This window comes from Palaemon carinicauda, chromosome 35, assembly GCF_036898095.1.
Source record: "Palaemon carinicauda isolate YSFRI2023 chromosome 35, ASM3689809v2, whole genome shotgun sequence".
NCBI lineage: Eukaryota > Metazoa > Arthropoda > Malacostraca > Decapoda > Palaemonidae > Palaemon > Palaemon carinicauda.
This window is the reverse complement of record NC_090759.1, coordinates 58,929,710-58,951,771: the sequence shown is the minus strand read 5'-3', so window position 1 is coordinate 58,951,771 and position 22,062 is coordinate 58,929,710. Positions and strand designations below refer to the sequence as shown.

At 46.0% G+C, this 22,062-nt stretch overlaps 1 protein-coding gene across 12 annotated transcripts in view; it reads left to right on the top strand.

The window, feature by feature from the left end:
* The window catches only part of LOC137627778 (kinesin-2b-like), a 439,846-nt gene extending 420,532 nt beyond the window's left edge, over positions 1–19,314 (top strand). For all 12 annotated transcript variants that reach the window (XR_011041220.1, XR_011041219.1, XM_068359098.1 and 9 more), the window contains one exon: positions 18,478–19,314. Coding sequence is in view for 10 of the 12 variants with exons in the window: in XM_068359098.1 (XP_068215199.1) it covers positions 18,478–18,563 (86 nt within the window). In the remaining 2 variants the exon portion in view is untranslated. The remainder of the gene's footprint in view (positions 1–18,477) is intronic.
* The last annotated feature ends 2,748 nt before the right edge of the window (positions 19,315–22,062 follow it).

Here is a 22,062-nt window from a genome sequence, read left to right as displayed (position 1 = left end):
TGCAGGGCAGGGTTTCCCTTCGTCCGCCGCTTTAAGGCATGCAGCTAAGGCCTTTTCCAAGAATGGAAGAACCGCAGTTTCAGGTGCAACGTAAGTAGGGTGCTTCTTGCTCAATGCCGGAAGCTTAGAGCAGGTAAAGCCTCTACTCTTGAATGCGGAGGCTAGCATAGCCTGGGCCTTTGCGAGATCGAACACTATCTCTTCCTTAGGTTCGGTCTCTTCCTTCGAGGCAGGTTCGGAACGAAGCCGGACGTAACAGTCCGGGTAGGCCTCAAAGCTTGGGAAGAACTCCACATCTTCCAAAGGGACCGTGCCGATCTTATCACTGACAAAGATCCTGCCGGTCGCAATAACCATATGCTCTGCATACCTCCACGGGTTGGCATGAGAGCAAGCGGGGAGATCCTTGACCGAAATCTTCTTCGGCTCTCTGGATCCTATCATCGACCTGATGGACTCCTGGTTCTCCTTCAGCCTGTCGTCCATGACGGCTCTAATCAGTCGGATCAATTCTTGAGTGGAAGAAGAAGGATCCGGAGTCGAGGAGGTAGACGGAATAGACATTTCCGTCGGTGTAGGAGTAGGAGGGGGGATGGACGGGGGAGCGACCTCTTGCTCCGACTCGGTGTATTCCACCTTGTCTTCGTCATCTTCGGCTCCTTGAGCCATAAGCGTTTTCTCCGTGTCTTCCGAGACATCCGAAATCTGTTCGTCATCTTCGGAATCCAAACGACACTCGTGCATGGACTGAGCCATGACTACATCAGGTTCCACCGTAATTTGGAGAGTGGGGATCACGTCTTTGGGTACCACTGAGTCAGGGGAGGCCTTAGGGAACAATAGTGACCTCAGTTCTTCGGTGGCCAGGTACGGTCCGGTAGCATTTTTCTGGAAGCCACGCACCCACTTGCGCAGCTTTTCACGAGAAATGTCTCTAATCTCCGCTGAGGGAGGATTATGGAAGGCCTCAACTAGGTGAGCCTGACAGACCGTACAATCCAGTGGATTCCAAAACTTCAAATCCCCTTTCTTGTCTGCACAAGGGGCGTGAGTCCTGCAAGCCGTATGCCCGTAAAACTGCGGGCGTTTCACAGCGCAGAAGGCGAAATCACACTTCATCTGCTCCTCCTGTGGAAGAAAGAGAAAATGAGTATGGGGGAGTCATAAGAATGGCTCTTAAACTAAGTTAATATTAATTATTAATTTTAACTTAGTGAAGGTGTGATGCATAGAGAATGAAAATAGTAAAGGAGAACATGCTCCATGCATCTCGCCCGGCCGGTTACCATAAGCTTAGTCCCTGGATAATCCGAGTGACCGAGGGCACCGGATATAATTCCTTAGAACTCCAAGTATTTTGGAATTCCATGGAAAATCCAAGGACAAGATTGGGACCGAGTTCATTCGGTTCCCAGTTAAGGGCCAGAAGGCCTCATTTAAAAAGGTAACTGCTTCTGGCAACCAGCCGTGCTAAGATGCACATAGCATGCTGGAATTAGAAGAATGCAAAGAGACAGCATGATCACTAATAGAGCAGTACTAGGTACTGACCTTAATAGCGGAAACAGCTTATCTGTTTGCGATATAGGACTATCATTGTCTATGATAGCTACAGGAAGGGGGTGCAAGTATTCTTGACGCCTCCGGGGCATCCGGCAAGCCGCCGGCATGCCGGAGCTCGCTCCAGCATAGATTCTGGCATTAGGACAGACAATGTTCAAAGTCAGTCAAATACCAGGATGGCGGCCGCCGGCACAACGGCGGCACGCCGGCAGGGAGCGGCGGCTCCGGCAGTCAGAGGATGCCAGATTGGTGACTGGGATAAGGATGGTTAAGGCTGTATCGGGTTGCCGGCAGTATCTGCCGGCACTCCGGCGGCCGACCGCAAGCGGACGACAAGCTAGGAGGAGGAGAGCCGCCGGTAGTAGCCGGCGGCAGCCGGCGGTCCCTCGGTACACGGGGGGCTGGCGGCAAGGTTAGGAAGAGTCACCAAGTAGGAGGCAGGTATTGCCGACAGTAGAGGCGGCAAGAGACCGGCACCCGGATAGTGAGAGAGACAGGGGGGGAGGGGAGAAGGGATGTAGGAAGTACCATCAGGATTCCAGGCATCCCTTCCCCTCCCTGAGAGGGTGTACCCATGATAGAGGCAGGCTCTAACATCCATAAGCAGGGGTCACTAGGGACCGGGAGCAAGGTAGCCCAAGGGAGGGCTAGGGAACACCCAAAAGGGGGGGGGGGGGACTCCCATATGCAGAACTAAACTAGTAACTAACCTTATAGGACACTATGAAGGTAAATGTACCAGAGCGGACTGCACAAGGAAGCTCGGGTAGCCCTACTATTCCACCCTAAGGAGGAGTTGTAGGACAGGGGACAGATGGGTATAAACTAACCTAAGCATAGGCTAGGCTATACAAGAGATAGGTGGGGAGGGAGAAGAGAGAAGTCTTCCCAGGGAGGGTTTCTGTACCAGAGCGGCCACTAAGGAAAAGGGAGGACACTCCCTAACCTAAGATCAGGCCGATCAGCTAAAACGGTGCAAGAGTACAGTTTCAGCATGGAACAGAGACACCTTCCTAACCTAACCTAGAGCAGGGCTAAGAGTCCTGAACTAGGAGAGGAAGAAGACATATCGCTATCGCAGGAAAGTCATAGACTATCCTAGCCATAGAGGTAGGGCTAGCCTAACCTCACTCTCGGACGCAACCCTAAAGGGGGTTCATTCCTTTAGGGAGGACAGAGAGGCGATATATACTCTATTAGACAATTAATCCCTTTACTCAGAAAAGGAATCAAGGCTAAATAGAGGGAATGCCAAGGCAGGGGATGAAGGAAGCATATAGGGGTCCTATCATTAGGTTAGGCTAGAAAGAGTCACTGACTAGCCTATCCCCTATATGGTCCCTGAAGGCGAAAACATTTGCATCACTGTCAAAAGTATTGTAAAATAATGCCACTATCTTCATAACTTAGTCTAGGATCACTAATGAATCATGCATGAACACTTGTATGTAGGCTCCTGGCCTGGGGGCTATAGTAGCCGACTGGTATGAGGTCAATCGATGACCGATAAAAAGCGTCTAAACACGATATAAAAGTTCCTAGCTATGAAGACTAAATAAACTAATGTAATCGATTAGTATATAAGGCCGGAAACGTTGTTGTGGCTAACTAAATAAGACATGCATAACAACAACGACGCCATAAAATGGCGGGTCCGGTAGAGGCACAGCTCTGTCACAAAACAGCAATTATCTCGAAAAGTAATATTTACTTTACGTCCAGAGCTTAATTAAACAATACTGGAACCTTGTACTCAACTTTCCAGAAGAAGGCGAGGCTGAAGGTAACGACATAGCGAAGATGCAAAACGATAAAGTTAACACAGGGAAAATCCGTCTAAGTAGGGCAGCTACTAAACAAAGGATGAAGACGGGCGTGACGTCATTAGAGCAATGGCGTCCGTTTGTTTACGTCTCGAGTATCAGTAGTAGCCACGAGTGAGATTAGCTGTGGAACGGCTCCCAGCTATTCTCTACTCTTACACACCGAAGCATTAACTCTGTTCGGGGTGAAGATAGCTATGTGGCGCGTTTAGACATGCGTCCCCTGTTGAAATTACGATGTCTTAAAGGGAAACCTTTGAGATACTCGCTCCAGAAGTTAGAATTCTGTGATAACCTGTGGTTAAATTCTCTGGGAATATCTTAGTAGTCTTATACCCAAGGAAGCTACCAAAAAGGAACCTTCCATCAGGACGCCATGGCTTGAGCCCAAAAAAGCAATATTTTATTGTCTCGTATCCAAAAGAGGCTATCAATTCCGGGTCCCATTCAGAAAAGGCTAGCTATTCCAGGTTCCGTTTAGGCCTTAAGCCGTCTAAAGTGCAGAAACATACTGATTGGTATAAGACTTATCTGTTGTATAGTACTGTCTCAGTTTTCAATTTGATTTCCAGTCTTGACCCCATAAACAAACATTTCAAACACACTTTAATAATCAGTAGACTAAAGAAATGCTGTTTGTGAGTAATCTAGTAGGGAGTGTTCTTGGATCACTTCACTTTTCAGTTTTATAAGTGTTTATTGAGTTTTAGTTGGCTTCCCTCATAGATTTGTTAGCATTCTTACTTAGGGAAAGCATTGTGCTTTAAATAAATAAAGATATATGTCTTTCAGATTGTGATTAGTGTTTATTGCATCTTAAGTTATCTTCTCTACTGAATTTTAGTTTGTCTGACATTAGTTTTCATAACCCCTGAAAAAGTAAGCAAAGTTAATGGTGAGCTGTCTTTTGCGGAGTGAATAACGATATGACATGCCAATTCTCCTTAACCTGTCAAGTCTGTGATGAGGTGTTAAATCTAAACTTATTTAAATTCCTTCATTATTCTCATTAGGCCAGTTAGATTTCCCTTGTGGGAGGCAAATCTGATTTGCCTCCCCGGTGCTTACACTAGCCCTACTAACATAGTCAGGTCTAATGATATTAATTATATGGTGTTCCTTCAGTAAGGGGTTCTGAATGTTCACTAGACCTTACAGAGTCATGTTCTTCTTATAGAGTCTCAAATTCTTTTAACTACTTTAGATCCTTCTGCAGCTAGACCTTTGCCTTTTTGCATACCTAGTCAATATTACATATCTAGATTGTGAGGCAGTTAAGGTCCCTAATTACCCTACAGTAAAACCAAAATGCAATATCATTCATAAATTGAAGTTTGGACACGGTAGCTTTCAAAAAATTATTAAAATCTAATTTCAGTACGACATCTACTTACTTCCCTTAAATTTTGTAGAAAACTTTCTTTGGAAAGAGTTTGTACTGTACATTCTTATAAAAACATGATTTGCTTATGAAGATTGCTAGGGTCTAGACCCCATAGTGGCTGCAGAGCCATGATCTAATTAATTTTGAGTTTAGTTAATTTTTAACTTCCTTATCTACAAGTATTTAGGGTTTTAATTTGGTAATTGACTTATTATCAATCAAAGAATCATTTAGATCAATTAATATCATTGATATAAGCTAATGTGTATTTCAAACTGTGGGGTTTTAATTTAGTAATTGTTTTGCTATAAATCAAAGATTCATATAGATCAAGAAATATCATTTAGCCAAGCTACATAACTATTTATTCCTACGTGGATACAATCTTCTAAGTTATTTATATGGGGTTACCACTAATCATGTTTTCTACAACCGACCAAACAAAATTTGGTAGATTGCGTCATACGCAAAGGGTAAGCAGGAGGTTGCTCACCGACGCTGCTGGTCGGGAAGTGAAGAGGTTGTTCTCTCACTCCCTGGGTATGATCAAGCCTTTCACATTCATCTCATTTACCGTTTTAGTGTTTAGCTCTCTTGACTAGTGATTTTTCCTAATTCATGATCATTATGTGATTATTCATTAACTCTGAGTTATGAGTGAGTGTTTATGTCAGTACAGTACTGTATACCTTGGTATTTACGTTTTTGCCCAGGACAGGATAGTGACTATTGTGGCGTATTTTTGAGCCAAGCGGACATAGACACACACCCTCTGTGTCCCTCTTGCCTAGACAAGAGAATCTTATATGTAAATTCTGTAAGAAATGAACTTCCCTTCAGTTTTTTCATACTGTATTCTCACGTGAAAAGCTTTTCCTCATTCCCAGAGGACCTTAGAGTTAGAGTTGAGGATATTATTTCTCATTGTACCGAGGCAGCCGTATTGGAAGATCCTGATTACCAGTCTCCAGCTCATATTAATAAGAAAGGCCTGCCTCGTACACCTAGGTGCCTTCGCCAGAAAACTCTCCTAAAGAGTACCTGGAATGAATCAATAGATGTGTCATTTCTCTACAATGACGGTGGTTGGACTGCTTCAGCTGCATTCCCCCCCCCCCCCCCCCCCCCCCACAAGAGTTGACAATGCCTTCATGCTCAAAGCAGGCCTCTCCTTCCAAGCTTATTTATGCTGTGAAGTGGAGTGTAACTATTCCTGTCCTACCAAGAATTTCTTCGAAGGAGACAGTTAGGCTGAACGTTCAGATTAACAAAGCCGAACGCTGCTGTACAGTATCTAAACAGATGACATCACTGTACGCGCTGCCTTATCTCAGCCCGTGATGATATCATTACGCACACCAACCTTGCTGCAAATGATTAATTTTTCTTAACGTGCAAGACAAACTTACACCTCAAATTCTTCATGAGCAAGGCAGACTTACAACTCATCCCTTAGCATTCCCCACAAAGACAAATCTCATGCTAGCTGTATGCATAAGAACTTTTCTCCGCAACTCATCAGAGTTGAGACATTCTCTCTAAAAATTCCAGGTGGTGGCCTAAATTATTACCCCACCGACACGATTCATGAGCATAGAATGGTCGTATACTCAGGGGATTTCCGTTCATGTATCTTGAAAGATGAAGATAGGAAAGAACCCTTTTTTCCCTACGCCTGCAATGGAACTTCAGTCGAACTTAAGAGTCAACCTGACTAAAAGGCGTTGAGTAGGCCAGTGGCGGAGATGAAGCAGAGGCTTTTCAGTCGAAAGTCATTTGTTTGTACAGTAATGTACCGAATCTGGGAAAAGTATATCATTCGGCCGAACATGTTAAACGGGAAAGAAGTTTCCTCAGGCTTACCTCTGCCTCCTTATCTCACCCTAATGTTCTTCTGACTGGAGAAAGGAAGAACGTTCAAGACGAATTAGGCACTCCTTATAACCTTGACAACTGGATTAATGCCAAGTCAACTGGGGCCACCGCTGTGAGCGCCATTTTCAACCCAACTGAAGTCAACCTTCTTGGAACCTCTTAAGTTGGTTCCAGAGACAACTCAAGCTACTACGATTAGGAACCTTATCCTTCGCTAGACAACACGGGCATGGCCCACGCCACAGGCGTTCTATGTGGCAGAGTTTTGGTAACACTCTCGCTTCATGAACCGAACTCTGAGAAAGACTTCAATTCTCCCACCTCACACTCAGTTGCTAGAGGCAAACGTTCTTCAACGACAGTGAGCTGGACTCCTCCTGTTCTTTCGCGACCTCCTTCTCCTGTCACAATATAAATGACGTAAGGGAAAGGATGGATGTCCGAGGAAGAGTTAACACCTCGGTTACCATTAAAATGGAAAACCAAATTATTACATCATAATTAATGACTCCCGAGAACCTCTATGGTTGCGTGAGTACTACCTCTGCGGATCCCCCCCCTGGTCTGAGATACTAGTATTTTTTGCCCACAAGAACTATCAACGCTTCTGGCGGACAGAATAGTCTCAGGAATAATCTACCCCCCCCCCTTACTACTGAGTAGGGAAGAATGGTAGAAGGGTTTTGCATTATCTCCTATGATTATCCTCACGATCTCAGTCAGAAGGGCCTAAGTCAAGGATCTAACTACCTTCACTCTAACTTTTATCCTCCATCTAAGTAAACAAGACTACTTGCAGGATCTCCTTCCCTGTGGAAACCCAATTCAGAAACGCTATATTTCCTGGGATGATCATAATCTAATTGAGTGGGAACTGGATCTGGGGAATTTTTACCTGGACTTTTCTTGAGCTTGCCTCTCAATAGTCCAGGGATGGACAGAGGGCTCCAACACCGACTTTTCACAAGCATGCTTCGCAATTGGTCAGGGGATGAATAGAGTGCTCCGACATCCTTGCCCCGTTAATGCCCCTCAAATCAGAAGCAAAGTTCTTCTTCCTGAACATGGACACCTTGTTGACTAAGGCCCAACATGAAATTACTATCTCCATGGACCCCCCAATGATAACATGACATCAAAAAGCTGCCATCTTGTCCCATCTCTGGTTCAATGAGCAATCAAGACGTAGGCTAGAAAGGATGTCTGGTTAACTCTTTCACAATATTGTCTCTCAAAGAGGTTCCTAATCATATGAACAACTAGTTATTCTGTTCCACAGTCCTCACAGGGCATGTGCCAGTTCCAACCCCAGGCCTCATTACTCCGATATTTTTAGCAACAAAGGCGGATAATGATCTTCATTGGACTAGAACCCTGCGCTAGGGCTTTTCACTTCAATGCAACTAAGTGTGCCTCAATTTCTTTTGTATTTATTGACATGAAAAAGAAATTGCCCTTGTGTTTATTATATAACACTTGCTGTTCATACAACTTCACCCCTAGCAAAGACTACCTATTGGGAAGTGATTGAGCAACCTTGTCTTGTTAAGAGCCAACTACTCCGTTCCCTGGCGGTTCTCTTAGATCACTTACTATTATTATTAGTACTGTAACTGTATCAGAAAAAGTTTTCATCTTTCAAGAATCAGAAGTTTTGGCCTTGCCTCTTAACGAGTCGGCTTCACTATCCTCTATGATTCATGTTGATCTCTTGCTATTCTTCTTCTTTGTCTGCATCTTTTCCCACTTCTATGTGGGGTCGATGTTTCTGGCCAGCATTCTCTTGCTATTACCAGTACTTATAGTAATTAGATTATCCAGAGAGGAAGGGTTTACCTCTTCACTTCACAGAGACTTCCTCCCTCCTAAGGATGACTCCCCATATAAATGACTGGTTTGTATCCGCATAGGAATAAACTATAAATTTTATATAATTTGTATTTTTCTTCGCTATTAATACCCAAGTTATTTACCAAAGGTCCCGCCTCAAGCCCATACGCAAGTCTTTGACCAGGTCAGTGTTGTGATTAGATGCGGTGAGCAGCCTCCCGCTTGCTCCTTGCGCATGTGCTGCTTTTACGTAGCATGAAGCATGATGCAATCAATCTAATGTTGATTGGCCGGTCGTTGAAAACATGATTAGTGGTAACCCCATATAAATGACTCAGGTTTGTAATAGCTAGGAAAAATGACAAATTCGTAGATAATTTGTATTTTTCCTAACGATACAAACCTTAGCTATTTACATGGGGTAATTACTTCGGCTTAGCTGAAATGACGAGCCATAAAGTTTTAACGAGGGTTTCCTACCCCACCACTAGTTAGCGGGGGGATAGGGAGGGGTAGCTAGCTACCCCTCCCCCCTCACACACACTGGGGATTAGCTCACTTTACTTAGAGGTAGGACTTATCTTGGGGGACAGGGCTGGCGGGCATATAACTGTAAATAGCTAAGGTTTGTATCCTTAGGAAAAATACAAATTATCTACGAATTTGTCATTTGTTCCGTAACTGAATACAAACCACGCTATTTACATGGGGTGACTTAACCCTTAGGAAGGGAGGTAACTCCCCTGCCATACTGGCTTTGGCTTGCCCGGGGGCCCCGAACCAGAGTTCATAAAGCAACTCAAGGGTTTGGGCCCCTGCGCCTCGCAGGCAGCTGAGAGACTGCCGCGGCCTACGTAGTTGTGTGTGAAGGTGAGCAGTGACACGTCTTAGGAAGTTGACCTGGAGTTCTTTCGATGAAAATCTAGGCTAGGACTTACCCAATACCACCTCGTCAGGGTATGGGATCATGACAGTATTACAGCTTAATACTAGGAACACAAGGAAGCATGGCTTACCTGCAGAGGTTCGAGGTCAGCTGTGCAAAGGACCCAGGATGCTGTTTTTCTCCAAGGGAGGAGAGGATGAAGAAAAGAAAAGGGCCAGACAGATCTTTTCATTCACACAGACTAAAACCAGGTAACGATGCCCTCAACCTTCTGCTATTTGTCCAATTAGGAGCCTGAGGTTAGACCAGCTGTTGTGCAGCCACCACAGGGCCGATAGAGAATGTATCGAGCCTCCTGTGTGTCACGTCTTGCAGGTAGTGGGCCGTGAAGGTGGTCCGACGCTTCCACACCCCAGCTTGCAGGACCTGCGTCACCGAAAAGTTCTTCTTGAAGGCCAGGGACGTAGCTACGCCCCTGACATCATGCGCCCTAGGGCGCCGTGACGGAGGAGGGTCAGAACTCAAGGCCAGATGGATTACCTTGCGGATCCAGGCTGAAATGGTATTCCTGGTGACCCTCCTCTTCGTTTCCCTGGTGCTAACAAACAGAGCTCGCACCTGGGGGCGGACTGCAACTGTTCTTTTAAGATACAACCTCAGGCTCCTGACTGGGCAAAGTAGGAGATGGTCTGGGTCATCTGTTACAGAACGAAGACTCGAAACCTGGAAGGAGTCGAACCTAGGGTCCGGCACTCCCGGGTTCTGAGTCTTGGCAACAAACTCAGGGACGAAGCTGAACGTTACCTCCCCCATCCCCTTGAATGGGCGACGTCGTAGGAGAGACCATGAAGTTCGCTGACTCGCTTAGCCGAGGCCAAAGCTAGCAGGAACACCATCTTCCAGGTAAGGCGGTGTTCCAGGTAAGGTGGCGATCAGAAGCCTGGCGTAATGGTTCGTAGAGAGGTCTCTTGAGAAACCTGAGGACTCGAACCACGTTCCAAGGAAGAGGTCTCACTTCCGACTGAGGGCAGGTAAGTTCGTAACTCTGTGTGAGAAGAGACAGTTCCAGCGAGGAGGAAATGTCCATTCCTTTGAGCCTGAAGGCAAGACTTAAGGCTGAGCGATAGCCTTTCACTGCCGAGACTGAAAGGCGCATTTCTTCCCGCAGATACACAAGGAGCTCCGCTATTGCTGGTAAAGTGGCATCGAGGGGAGATACCCCTTCCATGACACCAACCACAGAAAACTCGCCACTTCGCCTGGTAGACTCCTGCGGATGACCTGCGCAGGTGGCCAGACATCCTTTCCGCAACCCGTTGCGAAAATCCTCTCTCTGTGAGGAGATGCTGGATAGTCTCCAGGCGTGAAGCCGAAGCGAAGCTACGGCTTTCTGGAAGATGTTGGAGTGTGGTTGTTTGAGTAGCTCGTGACGTGGAGGGAGCTCCCTCGGGATCTCCATGAGAAGCTGCAGAAGGTCCGGAAACCACTCTGCGTGATGCCATAGCGGAGCTATCAAGGTCATCGAGAGATTGACCAATGTTCTGGTCTTGTTGAGGACCCTCCTCATCAGACAGAACGGGGGAAAGGCGTACACGTCGACGTTGTCCCACCGCTGTTGGAAGGCATCTTGCCAGAGGGCCTTGGTGTCCAGGACTGGGGAGCAGTACAGCGGAAGCTTGGTGTTCAACGCCGTAGCAAACAGGTCCACTGTCGGGGAACCCCACAAAGTCAGGACTTTGTTGGCTATCTCAGGATCCAAAGACCACTCGGTACTCACCATCTGCGTCGCTCTGCTCAGACTGTCAGCGAGCACATTACTCTTGCCTGGAATGAAGCGAGCCGCAAGTGATATCGAGTGGACTTCGGACCATCTCAGGATCTCTACTGCAAGATGGGATAGCTGTTCCGAAAAGGTACCTCCCTGCTTGTTGATGTAAGCCACGACCGTGGTGTTGTCGCTCATCACCACCACCGAGTGGCCCGCCAGGACTTGATGGAACTTCTGAAGAGCCAGGAAAACGGCCTTCATCTCTAGCAGGTTTATGTGAAGGTACTTTTCTGATTCTGACCACAGGCCTGAGGTCCTGTGGTTCAGAACGTGGGCCCCCCACCCTTTGTTTGATGCGTCCGAAAACAGCATCAAATCCGGGTAAGGGACGAGAAGATCCACTCCCTTTCGTAGGTTCTCGTCTGCCACTCACCACTTGAGATCCGCTCGTTCCGCAGATCCCATTGGGATCAGGATGTCCGGGGAATCGAGTCCTTGACTCCACCGAGACGAGTCGCCACTGAAGGGATCTCATTCTGTGGCGACTGTTGGGAACGAGACGGGTCAGAGAGGAGAGGTGGCCGAGGAGACGAAGCCACGATTGGGCTGGGAGTTCTTCTCGATTGAGGAAAGGTTTCGCAACCTTCCTCAGCCTTGCTATCCTTTCGTCTGATGGGAAGGCTTTGTGGAGATTGGTGTCTATGATCATGCCTAGATATACCAGTTTCTGAGAGGGCTGCAGAGAGGACTTCTCGAGGTTTACCACGATCCCCAGATCCTGGCAAACCTCGAGGAGCCTGTCTCGGTGGCGAAGAAAGGATGCCTCCGAGTCTGCCAGGATCAGCCAGTCGTCCAGATAATGAAGGAGACGGATGCCGATCCTGTGAGCCCATGAAGAGATGATGGTGAAGACTCTGGTGAACACCTGAGGAGCTGTGGAGAGACCGAAACACAGCACCTTGAACTGGTAGATCTTGTCTAGGCAAAATCTCAGGTACTTCCTTAAAGACGGATGGATTGGGATCTGGAAGTACGCGTCCTTCAGATCCAGTGTGCACATGAAGTCTCGTGGTCTCACTGCAAGCCTGACCGTGTCTGCCGTCTCCATGCTGAACGGAGTCTGCTTGACAAACCCGTTCAGGGTCGAGAGGTCGATGACTGGTCTCCAGCCTCCAAACGCCTTTTTCACAAGAAAGAGTCGACTGTAGAAGCCTGGGGACCCATCCACGACCTCCTGGAGAGCGTCCTTCTCCAACATGGTCTGGACTTCGGCCCGGAGGGCCTGCTCTTTTGCCGATCCCATGGCAAAAGAGCTCAACGACACTGGATTCGCTGTCAGGGGAGGTAGAGATGCTGTGAACGGGACGCGATACCCTAGAGAGATCACGGAGATCGTCCAGGCATCAGCCCCGAGCGGCTGCCACCTTGCTGCGCAACTCTGAAGGCATCCCCCCACTGGTGGACATGCAGGGGGATTACCAACCCTAGCGCTTCCGGCCTCGGCCGGTACCTCTAGGGTTTTTGCCTCCCCTGGAGGACTTCTTGCCCCGCCTGCAGGAAAGGGCTTAGACACCTTGGGCTTCGCTGCTACGGTTGTCTTCTTTGTGTCCTTGGCAGGACGGGGCTGCTGGACTGCCGGAGGCTTGTAGGGCCTCGATGTCAGGGCCCTATGGATGAGGGAATCCTGGTTGGATTTCCTCCACCTCTCGGCAGTGAGCTCCACGTCTTTAGGCTCGCACAAGGCTCTTGCCGAGAACGGAAGAGTGTCTGAGCCTGCTAGAGTCCGCGCTGGGAACCTTATGGTGGAACCTCTCGGCCACAGCTTCCCAGCGCTTGAGGATCATGTTGGCCCACAAGCTCGAGACTTGGTGGGACAGAAACTCAATGGTCCGAGTGCCCAAGAGGAGTTAGGTTTCCAGCGCCTTCCTGGTGCTTTCCTTGGAGAGGTCCTCGGACCGCACCAGGATGCCCAGAGACCCCAGCCAGATGTCGAGCCATGAAGTGGCCTGCATGGCGCACTTGATGACCACCTTCTGGCTCTGGATCTCAGTGGCTGTGAAGGACACGTGCCGGTTGGAGAGTCTCTCAAGAGGGACTCCCCCTGTGAGTTCTTCCAAGGAGTGATGCAAGGGAAGACTCAGCGAAGACTCCTCGAGGATCTCAAAGTACCTCCTCTGATGGACTCGAGGAGGAGGGAGGAGCTTATTCCCGGCACTCGATCTGCTAGAGGAGGCAAGCTCCGCGAGCTGGCCCTCGATCTTGTCTCTGGCACTCTTCATCCCTTGGGACCAGGGCAAAGCTGCACTAGCCCTAGAGGGTTTCTGAGTGCCATAGACGCGATCCAGATCCGTGTCCTTCCCTTCACGAGGTGGGACCTCAGGGTCTGGGATCCCATTAAGGTTCCTCATGAGGGTCAGGACTTGCCAGAACGCATGTTCCGACTCCTGATGCTCTCCTCCTGACGGACTTGCAGCGAAGTCTCCCGTCCCCAGTGGCTCTTCCTGGGGGGACACGTGGGCATCCTCGACGGGCCTAGGCTGTTCCTGCCTGATCCTAGCTGACGATTTGGGAATCGTCTTAGAGTCCTTAGGCTCCCTCCTGGGTGGGATACAGGACTCTAGAAGCGAAGGAGGCAGGTCCTTCTCTACCTCGGGACGAGGCGACCTCTCGGGAAGAGGAGGAACCTCCTCCATTGGTGCGATGGGGGAGTATTCCTGCTAGACCGACTCTCCTGAGGAGGGGTACTCCTCCTCCGCAGGGGAGGGCGAGAAGGTCTGAGGGGGAGTAGGAGCCTTGCGAAAGGATCTGCGCAGGGACAGCCTAGGCCTCTGAGGAGGATCCACGGGATAGACTCCTCTCTTCCTCTTCAGGGGGGAGGAAGCTGCCGCTGGCTCGCGCCCCGAATCAGAGAGGGCTGGCTTAATCGCCCGCACGAGAGCTCTGAGTAGGGTGTCAAACCAGGGCTGCTGTCTGACACTCCCTCTGGAGGGAAGGGGATCGAGGGATCCCTAGAAGAAGTCGACAAACGAGGGTTCGCCTGCAGGGCTGAAAGAGAAGAATCCCTAGACCTGTCCGGTGAGCGCTCCCCCTCTCGCGAGCGCGCTGGTCTGCGCTTGCGGGGAGGGGAGCGTGACAAGGAAGAATCCGCCTATCGGCGATCGCGCTGGGGCTCGTGGATCGGGCCCGGAGCAGGGTTGCGCGTGGATGGGTAGCGCGATACTGGAAAATCGCGCACCCGCGTGGGCGGGCGCGATGGCGCGCAGGTGGATGGTCAGGAGATGGCGCGCTGGCGACAGAGCGGGCGCATGAGCGCACATCAGCTTTGAGCAGGAACATGGTCGCGAGAGCGCGTAGGCGATGGTGTGGGCGTGCGGCGATCAGGAGCTGGAACAGGAGGAGGCCGAACGCGCGGGCGCGCAGTGACCTGGTGCGGCTCCGAAGGGCGCGAGATAACGGGAGCGCCTGAGCACGTGTCTGGGAGAACCGGCCAAGGGCGCGATAGCGCTGGAGCAGGGTCGCGAGCGGCCTGGGGGCGAGAGGTTTGGCGTCGGTCGGGAAGGACCGGTCTACTTGCCTGCGGGTGCGCTAGTTGCGCTGGCGATCGTGGGCGCGTATAGCGCACATCAGGAACAGGTCGCACCGGGGTTTGCTGCTTTGGAGGTCGTGTGGTGCGAGCCGCGTGAGGGTGCTCTGGAGTTAGTTGGGCAACCATTGTTGTCTTTATTTGGCACGGGGCGTGTAGCAGGAACAGGGCGCGATACTGGAGCGTCGCGTGCGATCGTGTCTGTAGCAGACTCGCGCGGTTTTAGAGGCGGCCGTGAGCGCCCGTGCGCTGTCTTGGCAACCTCTGGGGCGACGCGCTGAGTTGCCGCGACGCGTGGTCGTGTTGGAGAGCACGCGGGCGCTGGTGCAGGAACTGCACGCGGGCGCTGGTGCAGGAACTGCACGCGGGCGCTGGTGCAGGAACTGCACGCGGACGCGCATCGCGAACCTCCCTCGTATCGCGAACCTCCCTCGTATCGCGAACCTCCCTCGTATCGCGAACCTCCCTAGGTGGGCGCGATGGGTCCAAGGCAACACGTGGGCGCGTTGGAGTGCGCGTGGTCGCTGGAGCTGGAATCGCGCGGGGACGCGTATCGCGTCTATACCCCGAGGGGCGCAATGAGTCCGCAGGAACCTGAGGGCGCCTGTGCGCCAACTCAGGAACCTCCTGGATTGCGTGCGATGAAACAGGAACTGGGGGGCGCCGAGGCGCTGGAGGGCGCGTGGGCGCAGGAGGCTGCTGGGGCATCGGTGGACGCGTAGGCACCAAATCAGGAACTGGCCGCGTGCGCAGGTGAGCGCGGCGGAGCTATATCAGGAACAGGGCGCGTCTGCGCAGTTGGCCGCTTGCGCGCTACTTCAGGAACAGATGGAGGGCGACGGGGCGCCGATGGGCGTGGGCGCGCAGGGGAACCCTGGCGCGAACGCCTAAGGGTGAGCGCCGAGGCGCTATGTCAGGAACATCAGGAACGACAGCAGGAGGGTGCGCAGGCGGAGCCTTACGCTTAGGGGCGAGAGGCGCAGTTTCGCACTCAAGTCCCTGAGACCCTGAAGGGCCTGGAAACTGTGCAGTGGCAGTCTCAGGAGGCGCGTAAAGAGCGTCAGCAGCTTTGGATGTAGAAGGTCTGGGCGACAGTTCACCTTGTCCCAAAGGACGACCATCCTCCGAAGGGGATCGCGAACGATCCCCGGAGAGGTCTAGGTTGGTAGAAGGCAGGACAGGAGAGCGGCGAGTCGTCTCCTCCGCAGAGGACTGTGGTGACGACGAGCCGAAGAGGCGCCTCCTAACCCCTTTAAAGGGGGAAGTCCTAACCCCTTTAAAGGGGGAAGTCCTAACCCCTTTAAAGGGGGAAGGAAGGCCTCTACGGCGAAGGGGAGGGCGAGCCTTCCACCTTATACGCCCACGAGGGGCCGTGGGATCAGAAGGCTGACCATCAATGGGCCTCCGAAGAGGCGTCTCTACCAGAGAACTAACCCGAGAGCGAGTCTCAACGGAAGAAGAGACCATAGGACTAAGCTCCGCCCTCGAAGTATGTTCGGAGGGGGAGACAGAGCCTTCCGCTACCGCAGCCACAGGAACGGGTGTTTGGCCAGACCCACGGGATGTTTCCGAAACAACAACGTCAACCACAGACAGAGGATCTATCTCCGCTGAAGTTGACGATTGTTTGGCGGCCGCACCCCGTTTGATCATGTCAAACAGGACTTCCTTGGAGGGCAAAACCTGCAGCCCCAAGGAAGCCCAAAGCTGAAGAAGATCATTATTAGAAACAAACACCTCCTCCGAGGGGGAATGGGCAGCCGCCTCGCTATGGGAGGCAACGACCTCTCCCTCACCACGGGATCGGTTAATGACATCAACAACATTACGGTCTACGCTACCACTCGCCGGCCTCTCGGAAGAGGCCGCCCGAGCGGGAGCTTCGGAGGAGGAAAGGGCAGCGGAAGAAGACGAACTGGGATTTTCTCTTCCGAGAAGCCTCGGAAGGAAAAAGCTCCCTTTTAGCCTTCTTCTTACGTCGCCGGGCAAACCTCTCCCACTGGGAGGTAGACCACTCCCTACACTCAATGCACAAATTAGACCTATCACACCGTTGGCCCCTACACTGAGGGCATAAGGAGTCAGGATCCGTTTCCACGGCCGACATAAAGGTCCCACAAGGGCGGCCGGGAAGTCCAGGGCACGTACGCATAAGGAGTAATAGAGGCCAACTTCCCACACGCACTGAAAAGAAAAAGCAAACAAAATTATGGCAGTCAACAGAGAGGCGAGCACTGACAGGTCTGTCGTCTCTCCGAGCCAAAAGTAAAGTGTGCTAATCACCGGTGTGTGTGAGGGGGAAGGGGTAGCTAGCTACCCCTCCCTACCCCCTCGCTAACTAGCGGTGGGGTAGGAAACCCTTGTTAAAACTTTATGGCTCGTCATTTCAGCTAAGCCGAAGTAATTACCCCGTGTAAATAGCGTGGTTTGTATTCAGTTACGGAACCAATACAAATTAAATAAAATTTGTAGTATTTCAAGTAACTATTAAACAACCTGTAGTCTCATATTTCAAACCTTATTTGGATATGGTTTTGTTAAAAGAAATCTAGACCATGTTAGTAAATCTTAACCATGGTATACCATATTTCTTTTAATTAGATTTATCCTATTTCTTTCTTTCAATGGCCTCTCACTTCCAGTAGATTGGGGCATCAGCAATATGAACATCAGGGAGGTTCATAGAAATAAACAGAATTAAAACGTTAAATCTTTTACTGTATTTCTATACTCCCCTGATGTCCACATATGTGTCCACCCCATACCCACTGCCTCGAGGTGTCGAGAGGATAGGGATAATTTCAACTAAGAAACCGTGGTGACAAAAAAAGTGGCGACCTAGTGACCGCCTATTGCTCCTTCCTTTACTAAGTGCATTTGTTTATTGAAGGGAAGAAAATGGGGAAATTTTCAAAATTTTATGGACAAGTTGATTAAACCAAGTTTCTGGAGAAGAAGCAATATGAACACCAGGTAAGTGAAGAAATAAATATTTTATTAAAAATCTGTTGTTTTGTTCCAAAGATTAATTTATGTTGCTTCATGCCAAGGTCTTCCTTCCCAATGAGGGAAAGCTTTATTTACTAAATTTCTGTTTCTTGTGAGAACTGTCTTTTTTTATATTTTTAGTCCGTCATGCCTTTATATCAAAGGGGTAGGCTGTAGTGGGCCAATACATGGCAAAACATGTCAATAATTTGTGTCTATATGGTAATATTTACCTTTCTGGCTCTCAACTAAAGAGTTAAGTTCTATATCATACAGTATTATAATAATAGATTATCTCTTTGTTGCTTTACTGTATTGGATATATAGTATGAAAAATTGTCTTTACTAGGTATTTTGGCCTTAATATTTTACCTAATGTAATACTGAACTGTTTTACTGTATTTTATCATAATGAATTTATCATTGTATATGTTGGTGTATGTACTGTATATGAAGCAATTACCAAAAGGGTTTGATATGCCGCACTATCATCACAAAACCACATTTTTCAAGCATTACAAACAACTTCCATACTTGGAAAGTTTTGAACAGAGTGAAAATTCATAATAGCATGGCACTAGCTAAATTTATTTAATATAAATTAACACTGCTGTATTATGACATACTGATGGAATAAGTTCATGCATTTATTTTATTTATTACTGCACCATGTATTATAAATCAAAACCCAAAAATTATATTCATGAAAATTTTTCATATAAAATTCAATCTTTTGTAGAAAGCATGCTTGTTATAATGTATTCCTTCTCTCAACAGAAGTCTCCTCCCCCGGCTCCTCGCCCCAATACGAAGTTAATCCTGTGCCACCTACCACTGGCACCCCAAAATCAGTTACAGCATAATTGTAATGCATTATATCATCAATTGAAAAATAAATTCATACAGACTTCTACGTGGATGAAGGCATAGAATACAACAATTGATGGTAACTATCTCCTTACACTTGGCCTTAAGAAGATCCTTCTCTTGCAAAAGTGCAGTGCACAAATTTAGTTTTTCAATTTCTCAATATTTATTTATTGTATCCTTTATAAAAAAGAAGGTGCACATATTCTGTTCTTGATTGAACTAAATATAACAATGAAGTGTAATTTATTGGGTCACTTAAGGTTTTGAAGGAGGGCTTTTATAAATGAATACCAGCTTGAAAAGGGTGAAGCTTTTTGTAAATAAGTAGGTGTTTTCTGAGTGGCTATTGAATTTTTAGCAGTGACAGTGAAATATAGTGATAAATTTTAAGATTTCTTCTAATTAGCTGTACATCTTTTTTTTTGGAGTTGTCTAGTTGAAGTAGCTGATACTGTAGCAAGATGATGTCAGCAGAGATAATTTTGACAAATTAATATCAGATGTGTATATACATAATCCTAAGCGATATTGTGATCATCGAATAGTTCCAAGTTTAATAATAATATCTTTTGATAAACTATAGTGGTAAAGGTGCATAGTAAGTAACATTATTGGTTACCTTGTTATTGCATTTGGTACAGAGTGATCCAATTACAAACCTGATTAAAAATGTGATCATTCATAAGTTTCAAGTCGAGCAATTATGTGTAAAGAATGGTACGTAATCCTGTATGTTGTCTTATACCTATACATAGTAACTGGAACTGATTACATTTTTCACAAAGATAGTCAGATATTTGTTCTGTAAAACTGTTAAAAAATGTATCCAGTGTCTTTAGTAAAGTATATGAGACTATTATTTGAGACAATAAATTTTACATGTAGTATATATAAAAGTAAAACCATGCCATATTAATGTTGTCACCATATTGCTGGACTTAGTAATAAAGCTTTTTCATTATATTAAACATATTAGAGCTGTCTCTTCCTTCACCAGACTTTGCCCAAAATACAGTATATGTCTATACTGTACCTGTATTTTATTGTGATTATATTTTACTTTCGATTGTTTTTTCTTATATAAATTTTTCCTTTAGTATTGATGAGAATAGTTCATCTTGATTAGAACTTTTCCTATTAGTCTTACTCCACTCGTCTGTAAATATGATATAACAAATATATTGTGAAATATTCACTTCATAACAAAAAGGTATAAATCAGTTAAAATGTATCTTGGTTTTACTTTTATACATACAGTACATACACATGTATGCATACTAAATACAAAAGGGAACTTCTAATATTGAACAAGTTTTTTTAGAAATTGTAACTCTGTCTTGTTCTAAACTATGAACAATTGAAAAATTGTAAGGCAAAAGTCAACGCTTAAAAAAATCACCATGGGCAACACACTTTGCAAGCATCTACCAATGTTTACTGCAACTGGAGTTCATGAGAGAAGCAAATAAAACAATAAGAAAAAATAAACATTTAAAGGTTATTCACTATTTAAATTCACTAAGATGAATATTAGACCTTACCCTCAATAATAAAGCAGATATTTATTCTACACAGCATACTGTATAAAAAAAACCATACCATACATAGTGTATGTGTATTCATATAAAAATCCCATAAAATTAATACTTTTGAGTTATGGATGCTAGATATACTGTAAATTATTTTCATTGAGTGGTAAAAGAAAAAAATATAGATATATATAAATTCATGTTATCAATTCTGTATGTAGAACATCTGAGATTTGTTAGCACCAAGACATTCTAGATTTATTACTGGTCTGAATACCAATATTCAGCCTCAAGTTTCAAATCAATAAATGTTAATTTCATCACCAATCTTCCAACACCAAACAATATGCGTTTAAACAGTAAAATTATTTCTTGTATTCATGTGAATTTTATCTTTGATTAATATACCAGTCCTTCACCTCAAAATAAAAGATCAACCTGCAGTTTATCTAGGTATACTGTACTCATTTAACAAGTTAAATATTTCAGTCTTGTGTATATTGCATCTCATGTAAGGGCTTTGAAAAGTCTTAAAATAATTATGAACTTCATATACCTGCAGACCACAATGTACTTGAATATAATAACACCATCTTTGAAAGTCTGCAGTGTAACAAGTCAAAGATTATTACTAACTACATCAGTTACAGAACAATAATTTTCAGAATTACCAAGCTAACCAGATTTAGTTACCTTATACAATCAATGCCAATAATCTGTAGGTTAATCAATACCTTAGTTATTTGTCTCTTGTAGTGTATGTTATTTGTATAAATATATTATGCTATGTAATTTTTTCTTTAGAAATCAAATAATTTTGAATTATTCAATTACCTGGCATATTTGGCTTGTCAGGTGCTGGAAAATTTCAGTCTCTTTAATATAATTTGGTGTTTTGCCAAGAAATAACTTGGTAATTACTTTAATTTATAAAACCAGAATACATAATCTATCTTTCCAGTTAACAAAATACAATAGTCCTCAGGATATAAGTATTCTACAATATTATAACCGCCAGGCTTTGCATTTTGACAAGAAAACAGCTGTGTTGATCATATGAAAAATTGCAGATACTGTAATTAATTTGATGGTGCCATATCTTTGGAAACAGCTTACGTGTGATCTCTTAGTGTTAGAGTGCTTTATTGGTAAAGTAGAAATAAAATATAATTATTTTGCAACTGAAACAACTTATCTATTTAATAGTTCTAAAAAATAAAATAATGATATGAATGATTTGTCACCCCATGCATACGATAAGTTTAAAAATCTGTTATCATTTTTTTATCAATATCATGAACTTGCCTATAAAAATAGTGTCTCAAGATGTTCTACTTTGTTTTCCATTTACAATATTACATTTCATAATATAGGTACTTTGTGTTTCTCACTATGTGAACAGGGATATTTTACAGGATATAAAATTGAAATCTCAAACCTATTTGACAAGTAAAGACCAATATTATTAAACCAATAAGGAATAGTAAAAATTTCAAATGAATTGTTTATATGCATCATAATTGAACAATCTCAAAACTGCAATCATGACTGAAATCTTTTCTTACATCAATTAATAATACAAGAAGCAAGTGATCTCAGTGAAATGGTTTATGAGTTATAAAAATTGGTACAACAGCAAAGTTTTTTGTGTAAATGGAATCTGAACAACACAAAATTTTATCTCTTTATGTACCAGTTTCCAATAAATACAGTGGCTTTCTTTGCTACCCTGTGATATATTTTTTCTTTTAGAAAATAAATTGTATTTTGTTTAAAATAAAAGTGTAAAAATCATTTTTTTGCTCATTTGACTTCCTGGAGTTATTGAAAGTAGAATGAGAATTCTTTTATGTTCCATAATTTACAAAGATTAATCTATTATTGAGTGAGTTTTGAACTGCTTTTCCTGCTAACGCCCATGCAATGCTAACAAAGAAGCATTGGCACTTAAGCATAAAATATC